A 12565-nucleotide genomic window follows, 5' to 3' on the forward strand; every position below is an offset into this window, starting at 1 on the left:
CCACCTGCCCAGGCTGTGATTTGAGGCCGCAGGTTCCCACCCGCTGTGACGTCACTGAGTTTAAATCCCCGGCGCCGCCGAGTGTGGACAAAGGCTGCAGAGCTCGGAGGGCTGCGCTCTGTAATTGGGGCAGAGCCCTCCGGGTGCAGCAGGATCCCTCCCTTCCTCCCTGAATACTCTGTGCAGCTGATCTCTGATAACAGCACAAGGAGCAGCGCAGGCTGAGAATCTGCAATCTCCTCTCATTGTCCGAGTGCTGGCATCCGGAAAGTGATTGTTCAGACTGTGACATCCAGGATCCAATTACTCCCAAGCTCTGATTGGCTGCTCAGCCCCTGGGGTCTGCTGGCAGCTCAGCTCTGGACTCATGCTCTGCTCTTCAGGCTGCAGTCTTGCCGTTCCTGGGTACATGACCGAGGAGTTCTAGAAGAAGGACTGATCAGATCCGGCTTCCATCATCCATCCATCCATCCATCCAGGTGTGATTCGCTTCACCATGAGGGCACAGTCTCCAGCTCATCTCCGATGTGATCGTGCATGGGTGAACAGATTGCTGGAGGTGACCACAGCAAGCCTGCAGGACCTCCATGTAATGAGACAACAGGTAGAGGAGAAGGTCAGGGGGGTCCTGGAGAGGCAGGAAAGTTCAGACGAAGGGGAACAGCCCAAAAGGCAAAGTGGTAAAAGGAAGGACCTGGATCAGCCAAGATGTAGAAGTTTAGAGCTGGAGAACATCCAGGAGGAGGTTCTTGTCAGACTGAGAAGATGTAAGCTAGAAAACTTTCAAGAGGTGAGTCCTCCAGAGGATCTCAAACAAAACAGTCCCGAATCCAGTGGCTTCAAACAAAATCTGGTAGAAGGTTCTCCGGCCAAAGTTCATACAAGAAAAGTAGCCCAGTGGAGAATGGATCCACAAGCTTCAAGGAGACCAATCCAAGAACTATCTGATACTGTCATCAGCAACCAACCTTGTCCATACCAGCCATCTACATGGACCAGAACAGATGGTCAAGAACCAGACCAGTGTGCACATCACATGGAGCAAAGCGAGGACCGAGAGGTGAGTCCACCTGTGGCTGGAGGATGACCACCCTGACGCTTAAACTATAAGCTGTATATATACATCTATCGCGCCATACATAGTGATGGCCCAAGAGCTTGCACTCTACGGAGGTGACACAGTAGCAGAAATGTGCAGGAAATGTTTATATCCTCCAACGCACTTTTAGGAAGGTCACAATCCAATCCTCTAAGTATCTGTATCTGTCTATTTGTATAAGAGCTGTATGTTTGTGTAAGGTGTGTGCAGAGACTTTGCCTAATTACAGGACAAAGTCTTCCTATCACTCAGGGTTAGCAGGTGGCACTTGCAATCCTTGACTACCATGGCTTTCCAGGACCTCCGCTTGCACCAGGTGTTTGAGGAATCCTGGTCGATCCGTTCTAGTTTTCCATGAATGTCAAAATAAATCCTAATTTCACTCCATAGACCCCTGATTCATTAAGATTGGTGTCTAGTACCCTAGTTTTAATGAAGGTACAGCTGAATTAAGATGTGCCAAATAAAGAATTGAGCGCCTCTTAATGAATTTGGGTCATCTTTTGTACACCGCCAGAAATCTTCACCGCACAGAGGACTAGCGTGCGTTTTTGTCATAATTTATACCACTTCCGTGGCTTGAATTATGATAAATTGGTCAGGGGTGCTTGGCGCTGACCCTTTCTGCCTGAGCTCCAACCACTTTTCAAAATGTTGACAGGTCTAAAAATCGCCAATAGTAGTCTGAAGCGTTTTACACCAGAATGGTATCAAAAACATAATGAACTGGGGCCAGTGTCAATTTCACAGAAAGCCATTGAATCTAGCCATCCCATTTTCTACATCATTGTTTGGCTTTAAGGGTATGCGCACAGAGGTAAGGTGGTTTGGGGTCTTTTTTTTTTTTTTTTTGTTTCTCCCCCACCATTCTACCCTGAACTATTTGCAGCTGTCTAAATGAACAGTGCCTAGTTTAGAGAAGTTTCCTTCACGATCTTCTTCAAATAAGTGTTGTGCTCTTTCTTTTCCCACAAGGTGTTTTTTTTTTTGTTTTTTTTTGTTTTTTTAATTTTTCATTAAAGACTCAGTTCTTGAAAAGGAATTTGGAGAGGTCTGCTAACAAAAAAAAGTGCACATACCAGTAACCTGGAAACCCAGTGCCTTTCCCACTGAACTAACTTCATGTAAAGAGTAACATTACCCCTAGACCGCAGTCAGAATCCTTGCAATCAGCCATATCTGATCACTTGCTTTGCACTGCAGAGGGGCAGGCACCCCGAAACACGCGTCTGCAAATATATATTCTGGTTTGGTTTTTATACTAAGTAATATGTCCAGGTTCCTTAGAGGGTCTATATTTTTAGGATCGCTACTTCCTATAGGTGACGGTAGAGTAAAGGTCCTCTTGCTCTCTGAAGAGACAATTTGGGTGTTTAATGTCCTATGAATATGCCTTTTAAAAATAAACAGGGTTTTGTTTTTTGTTTTTCTTCTGTATACACTTGAAGCTTTTTTTTTTTTTTTTTGCATACTACATACAAATTGCCATTTAGCAGACCCCATACACTGTCATGGTCTCCATGCTGTAGACTGTTGCTTCTCTAAGGTATATATTTGAAGGAGCCTCATGTAGGCAAATATGTCCCTGTAAACTTTAACATTTTGCGGTTGTCATTCTATTGAATGGCAGTTAATATAATTAATGGATATACAATATCTGCTGCAACATTTTGCCCCACACAGAGGGGTCCCGAGCCGGGTGCGAGACTGCACAGGATGCCAATTCTGTATATCCGTTCTAAACTGAACAGACAAATGGCAATCATAAAGTGACATGTGAACAGAGCCCGAGGCTTGAGTCTCTGGATCTAAACAAGTGTCCATTTAGGCTACTTTCACACTAGCGTTTTCTGCAATCCGTCACAATGCGTCGTTTTGCAGAAAAAACGCATCCTGCAAAAGTGCTTGCAGGATGCGTTTTTTCCCCATAGACTTGTATTGACGACGCATTTGCGACAGATTGCCACACGTCGCATCCGTCGAGCGACGGATGCGTCGTGCTTTTGCGGACCGTCGGGAGCAAAAAACGCTACATGTAACGTTTTTTGCTCCTGACTGACTGCTTTTTCCGACCGTGCATGCGTGGCCGGAACTCCGCCCCCACCTCCCCGCACCCCACAATGGGGCAGCGGATGCGCCGGAAAAATGCATCCGCTGCACCCATTGTGCAGTGCGTTAAACGCTAGCATCGGAATCTCTCCCCGACGCATTGCGACGGGGAGATTCCGACGCTAGTGTGAAAGTAGCCTGATTGGACAGAAATATTGACATCTGGGATGGAATTGAAATGATACATTGGTGTTTGTTTATTTATTTTGTGGTTTTAGGTACAAATAAATTTTGTGTTTGAAATTTGTATTTTGCTATTTGTGTGACCTAATCAGGAAAAAGTTGTACTACTTTTAATGTCCAGAGAGTTGAATTGCAACTCTGCCAAGGATCACGCTACTAAAGTCATGTTCTTACTTTTGCCTTGGTCTAGTTTATGAATCCTGAAATACTTGTACAGTAGTTCTTTGCTTTCTTGGCTCACTCTGTCACATTTTGCAAAATATGGCGCCATCCAGTGGCCAAAGTCTCTGGACTGTTCTGGTGCTATGTACAATTGACTTCCTCCATTGCCTACATATTCTACAGAGCTGTATAGACTGTCATGTTTCACGTCGGTGGCCGTCCTCAGTCCTTTTACCGTTCGTGTAGTAAGAGAGAACCGTCAATGGAACAGTGAGCCTTAAGGCCCCGTCACACATAGCGACGCTGCAGCGATACCGACAACGATCCGGATCGCTGCAGCATCGCTGGAGAGCTGTCACACAGACAGCTCTCCAGCGACCAACGATCCCGAGGTCCCCGGTAACCAGGGTAAACATCGGGTAACTAAGCGCAGGGCCGCGCTTAGTAACCCGATGTTTACCCTGGTTACCATCGTTAAAGTAAAAAAAAAAACAAACGCTACATACTTACCTACCGCTGTCTGTCCTCGGCGCTCTGCTTCTCTGGTCTGGCTGTGAGCACAGCGGCCGGAAAGGAGAGCGGTGACGTCACTGCTCTGCTTTCCGGCTGACCGGCGCTCACAGCCAGACCAGAGAAGCTGAGCGCCGAGGACAGACAGCGATAGGTAAGTATGTAGTGTTTTTTTTTTTACTTTTAGGATGGTAACCAGGGTAAACATCGGGTTACTAAGCGCGGCCCTGCGCTTAGTTACCCGATGTTTACCCTGGTTACCAGCGAAGACATCGCTGAATCGGCGTCACACACGCCGATTCAGCGATGTCAGCGGGACCTCAACGATCAAAAAATGGCCCAGGCCATTCCGACACGACCAGCGATCTCACAGCAGGGGCCTGATCGCTGGTACGTGTCACACATAGCGAGATCGCTACTGAGATCGCTGTTGCGTCACAAAACTCAGCGATCTCGCTAGCGATCTCGCTGTGTGTGACGGGGGCTTTAAGGTACTGTCACACTAGACGATATCGCTAGCGATCCGTGACGTTGCAGCGTCCTCGCTAGCGATATCGTCCAGTGTGACAGGCAGCAGCGATCAGGCCCCTGCTGGGAGATCGTTGGTCGCTGAACAAAGTCCAGAACTTTATTTCGTCGCTGGACTCCCCGTAGACATCGCTGAATCGGCGTGTGTGACACCGATTCAGCGATGTCTTTGCTGGTAACCAGGGTAAACATCGGGTAACTAAGCGCAGGGCCGCGCTTAGTAACCCGATGTTTACCCTGGTTACCATCCTAAAAGTAAAAAAACAAACACTACATACTTACCTACCGCTCTCTGTCCTCCAGCGCTGTGCTCTGCACTCCTCCTGCTCTGGCTGTGAGCGTCGGTCAGCCGGAAAGCAGAGCGGTGACGTCACCGCTCTGCTTTCTGGCTGCCCGGCGCTCACAGCCAGACCAGAGAAGCAGAGCGCCGAGGACAGACAGCGGAAGGTAAGTATGTAGCGTTTGTTTTTTTACTTTTTAGGATGGTAACCAGGGTAAACATCGGGTTACTAAGCGCGGCCCTGCGCTTAGTTACCCGATGTTTACCCTGGTTACCGGGGACCTCGGGATCGTTGGTCGCTGGAGAGCTGTCTGTGTGACAGCTCTCCAGCGACCAAACAGCGACGCTGCAGCGATCCGGATCGTTGTCGGTATCGCTGCAGCGTCGCTATGTGTGACGGTACCTTTAGTAATGTCGTCCTATCACTGTTCTCTACGCAGTCAGACCATATTTGCAGCCTATGAGTTAATGACTTGAGACTTCAGGTTTGCAGACATAATTTGGATCGCTGCGTTATCAGATTTTAGGACACATGTTGATCAATGTGTTACCTTCCTCACCCATTTCTTCTCTTCTCCAGCCTCCACTTCCCACTGAACCTCCATCATTGCGCAGAATTGGATCTGGATCTATGGCGCCGCGACTAAGATTGGGAAGTTCTGGAGTTACGACCGATCTTCTGTTTTCAAGGAGGATGAGTGGGAACTGTATGTCGGCTCATAGCTCAGGTACTGGAAACACGCCGCTATGTTTTACCGTCTGATGATTCTTTCCTAATTAGGGCGCCTTTCCACTTGAGAGAAAAAAAGCGGTCTGAATTGCGGACCAAAAAAACGGATGTAACGTCTGCGAGTGTCATGCGACTTTTTTTTTTTTTTTCCTTTGCAACATCCGTATGACATCCGTATTGCTGTCCGATTTTAACGCATGGGTCTCCTTTGAAAAGTCGGTAATTCTATGTGTATATATCTACTCTAAACTAAGCTATCAGTGTGATTTTACTGTACACCACGCTGAATTGCCGGCTTTTCAAAGGACACCGGTGTGTAAAAAAACGGACAGCACTCGCATGGTGCGAGTGCTGTGCGTTTTTTTTTTTTCTCGCACCCATTGACTTGCATTGGCGAGTCTTGTCCGAGAATCGCAGCAATACGCAGCATGCCGCGATTTTTTTTTTTTTTTTTTTTTTTTCTCAGTCCGATTTCAGCTGAGAAAAAAATCGCATATGGAATGTCACCTATTAAATAACATTGGTCTGAGTGCAATCCGTTTTTTTTTTTTTTTTTTTTTAAATCGGATTGCACTAGTCCGTATTCCTCGCAAGTGGAAAGGGGCCCTTAGCTTGATTCTGGCATAGTTCAATGTGAGAGGAGCTCTGACTCCAGTCAGATAAATCTCTGCATTAGCCCAGTTTTACATGTCTCTGAAACACACACTGTGCGCCAATTTGAAGACCTGGCCTTGGACCGTGTTCACCATAGACCATACACAGACCCATTATAGCCAGTGTACATGTGAGGAGATGGATATATTGCCCGCGTTTCCCACTTGAAGAACAAGTATTTTATCATAGTGTGAATTGTGCTATACATTAATAATGTGGGTTGTTTGACAGTAGAGAAAGTAAAGTGTTAATGGTTGGGACTAGCCCACCATGGAAGGGGCCAGACTGAAGAGACAGACAGCTTCCTGCCAAAAGGGCCCAGAGTGCGTAGAAAGAAAACGTTAAGGTCTAGTGTGAGCAATGCTGCACGATGCGGGTCTCCATAACGAGAGAGTGGGCAGGGGAGGATAGCGAGATCCTAGCAGAGAGTAAGGCTATGTGCACACGTTGCGGATTTTGCTGCGGGTCCACAGCAGCTTTCCATGCATTTACAGTACAATGTAAACCTATGGAAAACGCAATCCGCAGTGCACATGCTGCGGAAAAAAACGTGTGGAAACGCTGCGGGTTACATTCCGCAGCATGTCAGTTCTTTGTGCAGATTCCACAGTGGTTCACACCTGCTCCATAATAGGAATCCGCAGGTGTAAAACCGCAGGTGGAATCCACACATATTCTGCGGTAAATCCGCAGGTAAAACGCAGTGCCTTTTTACCTGCGGATTTATGAAATCCGCTGCGGAAAAATCCGCAGCCCTCAAAAATACGTGTGCACATACCCTTAGGGAGAAGTGACTGAGGCATCACGATTGATCAGAGACGGGTCCTAGGTCAGGAAGCCCAGCAGTATGGACCGGACTTTATAACTCTGACAATATCGGGAAAAGACAGGACAGAGCACTTAAGATGAAGAGAGTGCCCCGGGCGGGAGTTCCAGAACGTAACTACCAGCCATACTGGCAAAATGGCTCCCTAGGGGGAAGAAGGCGCAGAACTGTGAGTTGGGAACAGGACTCTTGCTGGCTGGGGTGAAGGAGACCGGAACGGTGAAAACCGAGTGATGAAATGACTGGAACTGTGTAGAAAATGCTCCATATTGTAACGGGAGCATTCATGTTGTGTACCCGCTATCTACTGTATATAATCCCACATAGTTATTGTTTTGGAAAAGCTTTCTTTTTGACTGGTGGTCTGCCTCACTGAATTGTCCAATACCTGGTCCTGTTACATGCGGCCTGCACAGGTGTAGCGCCCCCCACAGCACAAGTCCACACGCAGCCAGGACCTCTCCCTTCCTGTAACGTGCATAACGTATCACAGCATGTCCTGTTCTAGTGCTCGCATAGATCAGTGACCGGCCTGACTGTGGGTCTCCTGAACCAAGCTTGGATGTCTCTCCCATGTGCCTATTCAAGTCTCAGCACAAAGAAAAAATAAACACTTCATATGGCATTTATTCATTTTATACAGATATATTGATGTACAATAAAAAAATTATATTGTGGTGCTGTTAGTCCAAAAAAAAATCGATGTTAAATACTTCTAAGTCCAAAAAACAAAAGTATTCTAACTAAGAGCTCATGCACGTGGCCATATTTTTGGTCAGAGTGTGATCCAACAAAACATAGGATCGCAGTCGGACTAGTATTGTTTTATGGGGCTGTGCAAATATCAATAATATATATTATTATTATTTTTGTTTTTCCCCTGAGAAATTGCTACGTGCCCTTGCATTCAGATCACATTTGACCGTGCAAGTCAATGAGTCTGTGGAACCCATCAGACTGCATTTGGAAGACATCTGAGTGCAGTCTGATTTCCACGGGCTCACAGAATGGAGAGTTATTTATTTTTTTTCCTCCATCTTCTCATATGATCAAATCAGATCTCATTATGCTCACACTTTGATCAGAATTTGATTTGCATAATTGACGCTATTCCCTTGGATGAGCGAATACATGGTCATCTGCACCTGGTCTTGGAGTGATACCTCTTAGGCTATGTGCACACGTAGAATGGTCCTCTGCGGATTTCATAAATCCGCAGGGCAAAAACAGCGTTTTTCCTGCGCGCAGAAACGCAGCGGTTTACATTCCGCAGCATGTCAATTCTTTGTGCGGAATCCGCAGCAGTTTTACACCTGCTCCATAATAGAAAACCGCAGGTGTAAAACCGCAGTGGAATCCGCACAAAAGCCGCAGGGAAAACGCGGTGTTTTTGCCCTGCGGATTTATCAAATCCGCTATGGAAAAATCCGCAGTGGACCATTCTACGTGTGCACATAGCCTTATTGGCTAACCAGAAAAGTTATATTTGCAGGTTTTCAGAGCAAAGAGGCCGGATTGCAATTCTTTAACAAGAGGAAACTCTTAACATGTTCCTGTAAATGTATGAATAGGTGCTGCTGTTTAAAAGAAACTACTTTACACAACGAAGACACTACTGGCGCACTAGCATGCTCAGATAACGCCTTATCCCAGCATACTCGCTCATCAATAATAGTTATATTTTATAGTTAACATAATTTTTTTTTTATCGTGAAGTGCAGCGTGCATTAACTCATTTTTCTTTTTCTCTCCTGCAGGTTTCTATGAGACGAGTGACCTGGACTCCACATCATCATCTTGCTCTTCCCTCTGCAGTGACATCTCTTGTCACACTTCTGTTTCCTTGATGTCACCGCATAGGAGCTCTGTGATGAGACCCAGGTCTATAGATTGTAGTCTGGAAAGGAGAAAGGAGCTACAAGGTGGAATGGCACCGGCGAAGAGGCCAATGTCTGCAGGTAATGGATAGCAGGAACAGATCAGCCTGTGCATCATTTTGTGCACTTTAAAGCACAAGCCATGACCCATATAGATGCAATATTGCATTCACATGTCTGTATTTGTGCTGCGATCCTTGGGCCGACCGCACCTTGACCTGAATGAACAGCATCGTAGACTGATATGGGTCAGGAAACCAGCGGTCAGGCTGAGTATTGCATATTGTTTAAGAAGGGGGGCTATATAATAAAGCCCTTATTGGACATGAAAAATGTATTCACATGCAGCAAAAAAAAGCATTAAAAATCCAGTTTTGGTGTTAAATGGCAACTTTTGCTGTGACCCAATGTACAACTGCTGATTCTACATTGCAACGTAATAAAAGTGAATATGGCCGTGATATTAAACACCCAGCAACTTTAGGGTCGCAACGTGACCGCGCACACTTGGTTGACAAGTGTAGTCTCGGCCTTAGGGTAAGTTTTTGCTGTGTGTGTTTTTTTTTTTTTTTTTTGTCACTACTTTCACTGTTTTTTTGCCGCGTTTTTTTTCACCCATTGACTTGAATGGGTGTTGCAAAAATGCAGGTATCATTATTTGCTGCGTTTTTGCTGCTGAAAATCCAAGGACATTAGCATGGACAACCAGAAAAAAAAACACACCAAAAGCGCATAAACGCACCTAGACCTGCGTTTTTGACGCAGCTTTTTTTCTTGCCTAGATTTTTTTTTTTCTATTCCATGCTAATGTGCTTGGATTTTCAGCAGCAAAAACGCAGCAAATAATGATACCTGCATTTTTTTTCAACACCCATTCAAGTCAATGGGTGGAAAAACGCAGCAAAAAACGCACCTAAACCTGCGTTTTTGACGCAGCTTCTTTCCTGCCAAGATGATCAGGTTTTGCTGCAGGAAAAAAGAAAAGCAGCAAAACGCCCTGTCTGAACTTACCCTTATTCTTCAGTGTCTTGTAATGAGCTCAGATTGGGGACTACTATATAATTCCATATTTATCGTTGTTTTTGTTTTTTTTTAAGTATTCTGGTATTTTCTATCCATAGGGGCTCTGGACGGTTATTTCTTACGATCGTCTTCTCGATTTGATCTCGCTCAAGCCTATGATGTGTCTCCTTGTGAGTATCCATTCTCTGGCACTCCTCCACTCTGCGCAATCCAGCAGCGGCGAAAAACTGAACGATATATTTGCAAGTTAGCCCTGAAATTCCGCTGCAAGCCAGGAGGGTCTAATGTGCGCCCGGACCTTGGCCCACCGACTCCCAGACATCACGCTCAGCCCTATCACGTTCCTGTTAGCCATGTTAGTTGCCCTTCTTCGCCTCAAGCCACTTCACTATCTTCCAGCCTGGTGGACGTCCGCAAACACTCTGCTGGGTCTTGGGGACGATTTCTTAGCCGTGTGATGCTGAAGAAGGACTCCAGGATTGCAGCCTCCGAGTTAAATCTTGAACAGTATGGGAAACGTTCGCAAGATCCCTTGCAAAGTCAATCGATGGCGGAAGGACCGCTCCTGCGGGCAAAGTCATTCCGTGATTTGCTGTCCGTCAACCCCTTCAAGAGGAGCCAGAGGGGGTTGAACAAAGTGTGGTAGCTTTATTTTTCAGTGACCCACACAGGCCTTTAAATAGTTTTGTTGTTGTATGTAAATATATATATAAATGGTTTATACTCTAATTAAACAAAGTATAATGGTAAAAACTTCATTTAATTATTTATTTATTTTTTATCGCTCCAACCAGCAAATCGCAAGACGCTTGTTCACATGGCCCAATCGCAAGATCCATTTTTTTTTTTTTTTTCTTTAAGCTTTAACACACCCACAAACAAATACGATTACACAGTTATCACAAACTGTCTTTCAATGGCTACCTCCTAGAAGCTTTGGTTGCCAGAAAATAATTACCGTAGAGCTCCTTCACATGTCAATGATTTTTCTCGTGCGGTAAAAATAGTCCGAGATTCATTAATGTTTTTGAGTTTGATCAGGTTTTTTTTTTTTTTTTTCCTGGGTGGAAGGAGGAAAAAATTTAAAGATTTCTTAAGCTTCTATCAAATGGTCCATAAAAAAAGGGCTGCACACAGATGGCATCCAAGTGTTGTCTGACCTTCTCACAGATCCATAGACTTTGTTCCGGCACTCAGATCAATATCAGATGAATCTCTGAGCTTTTGTTCAGACCACTCAGGCTGAGGAATTGGAAACGTGAATTTACCCCATAGGCAATCATAGATATGTGTGCTATCCCTGAAAAGCACAGTATGGGGGGGGGACCTGTGTGAACGGGACTTAAAAGGGTTTTCCCACACACCAAGTTTAGTTTAATCAATAGATCTTGGAATAATAATAATTTCCATAATTGGATGTGATTAAATAAAATGTTCCTGTGCTGAGATAATCTTATAAATGTGCCCCTGCTGTGTAATGGCTGTGTCTGACCTTACAGGAACATGGTCCGACCATACCACAGCTCCTGGACAGGGGGACAAGCGAATGAGTATACAGACATTACAGCACGGGAACACAGACACTTATTTTTAAGGCAAAACATTATCCTGCCTCTTCTTAAAAAATGTTTTACTGCAAAGAAAGAATCAGCTGTGATCCTCTGCTGTAATGTCTGTATACTCTCCTTTGTCCCTGCATGGTCAGACACAGCCGGGGCACATTTAGAAGATTATCTCGGCACAGGAACATTTTTATTAACACACATCCAATTGTGGAAATTATTATTCCAAGATCTATTGATTAAAATGTAAGTTTGTTCATTGGGAACCGCCCTCCCCTTTAAGTATATCTTCTTATTACAACGCATCCGCTGCCCCATTGTGAGTTGCGGGGAGGAGGGGGCGGAGTTCTGGCCGCGCATGCGCGGTCGGAAATGGCGGACACGACGCACAAAAAAAAGTTACATGTAACTTTTTTTTGTTCTGACGGTCCGACACAACACAACGCAACTGTCGCACGACTGTTGTGACGTGTGGCAATGCGTGGCTAATGTTAGTCTATGGGGAAAAAAAGCATCCTGCAGCCAACTTTGCAGGATGCGTTTTTTCACCAAAACGACGCATTGCGACGTGTGTCGTACGACGCAAGTGTGAAAGTAGCCTTACACAACCATAATAGGTGAGTGAATTTATATTATCGCTCACGAATATTCCCTGTATCTCGGATAAGACCCTATGTGCACTCTATTTTCCTTCTAGCTACCATGCTTTGTAATTTGTGTGATTAATGTCGTTTTTTTTTTTTTTTATATTATTCTTTAACCTTTGTCAGACTGCATAATTTTACAACGTTAACAGGCTGCAGAGGTACAATTGTACCTTCATATATATTTTATTGATATTTGGCCAATATATTCTGGACCAAAACTGCAGCGATGTCACGAAATTTCAGCCCTCTACGGCTTTTCGAAAAAAAAAAAAAGTTATTGCAATTTTAAAACGGAATAGTTACAATTGTACCTACTCAGCCGGACGAAGGTTAAGGTACATTCACATGTAACCAATACTAGGGTGTGTGTTTTTT

General features: G+C 45.0%; 1 protein-coding gene across 2 annotated transcripts; it reads left to right on the top strand.

The window, feature by feature from the left end:
• Positions 1-63: 63 nt before the first annotated feature.
• On the top strand, positions 64-10734 carry LOC138648909 (uncharacterized). Of its 2 annotated transcripts, XM_069738887.1 has the most exons (5): positions 64-1060; positions 5452-5599; positions 8839-9039; positions 10080-10151; positions 10381-10584. In XM_069738887.1, the coding sequence occupies exons 1-5, from the start codon at positions 497-499 to the stop codon at positions 10437-10439; spliced, it is 1044 nt and encodes a 347-aa protein (XP_069594988.1). In that variant the 5' UTR covers positions 64-496; the 3' UTR covers positions 10440-10584. The 2 variants fall into 2 exon arrangements, with proteins under 2 accessions (XP_069594988.1, XP_069594987.1); XM_069738886.1 differs by having other exon boundaries at positions 75-1060; positions 10080-10734.
• The last annotated feature ends 1831 nt before the right edge of the window (positions 10735-12565 follow it).

The sequence above is a fragment of the Ranitomeya imitator genome, chromosome 9 (assembly GCF_032444005.1).
Source record: "Ranitomeya imitator isolate aRanImi1 chromosome 9, aRanImi1.pri, whole genome shotgun sequence".
Classification (NCBI taxonomy): Eukaryota; Metazoa; Chordata; class Amphibia; order Anura; family Dendrobatidae; genus Ranitomeya; species Ranitomeya imitator.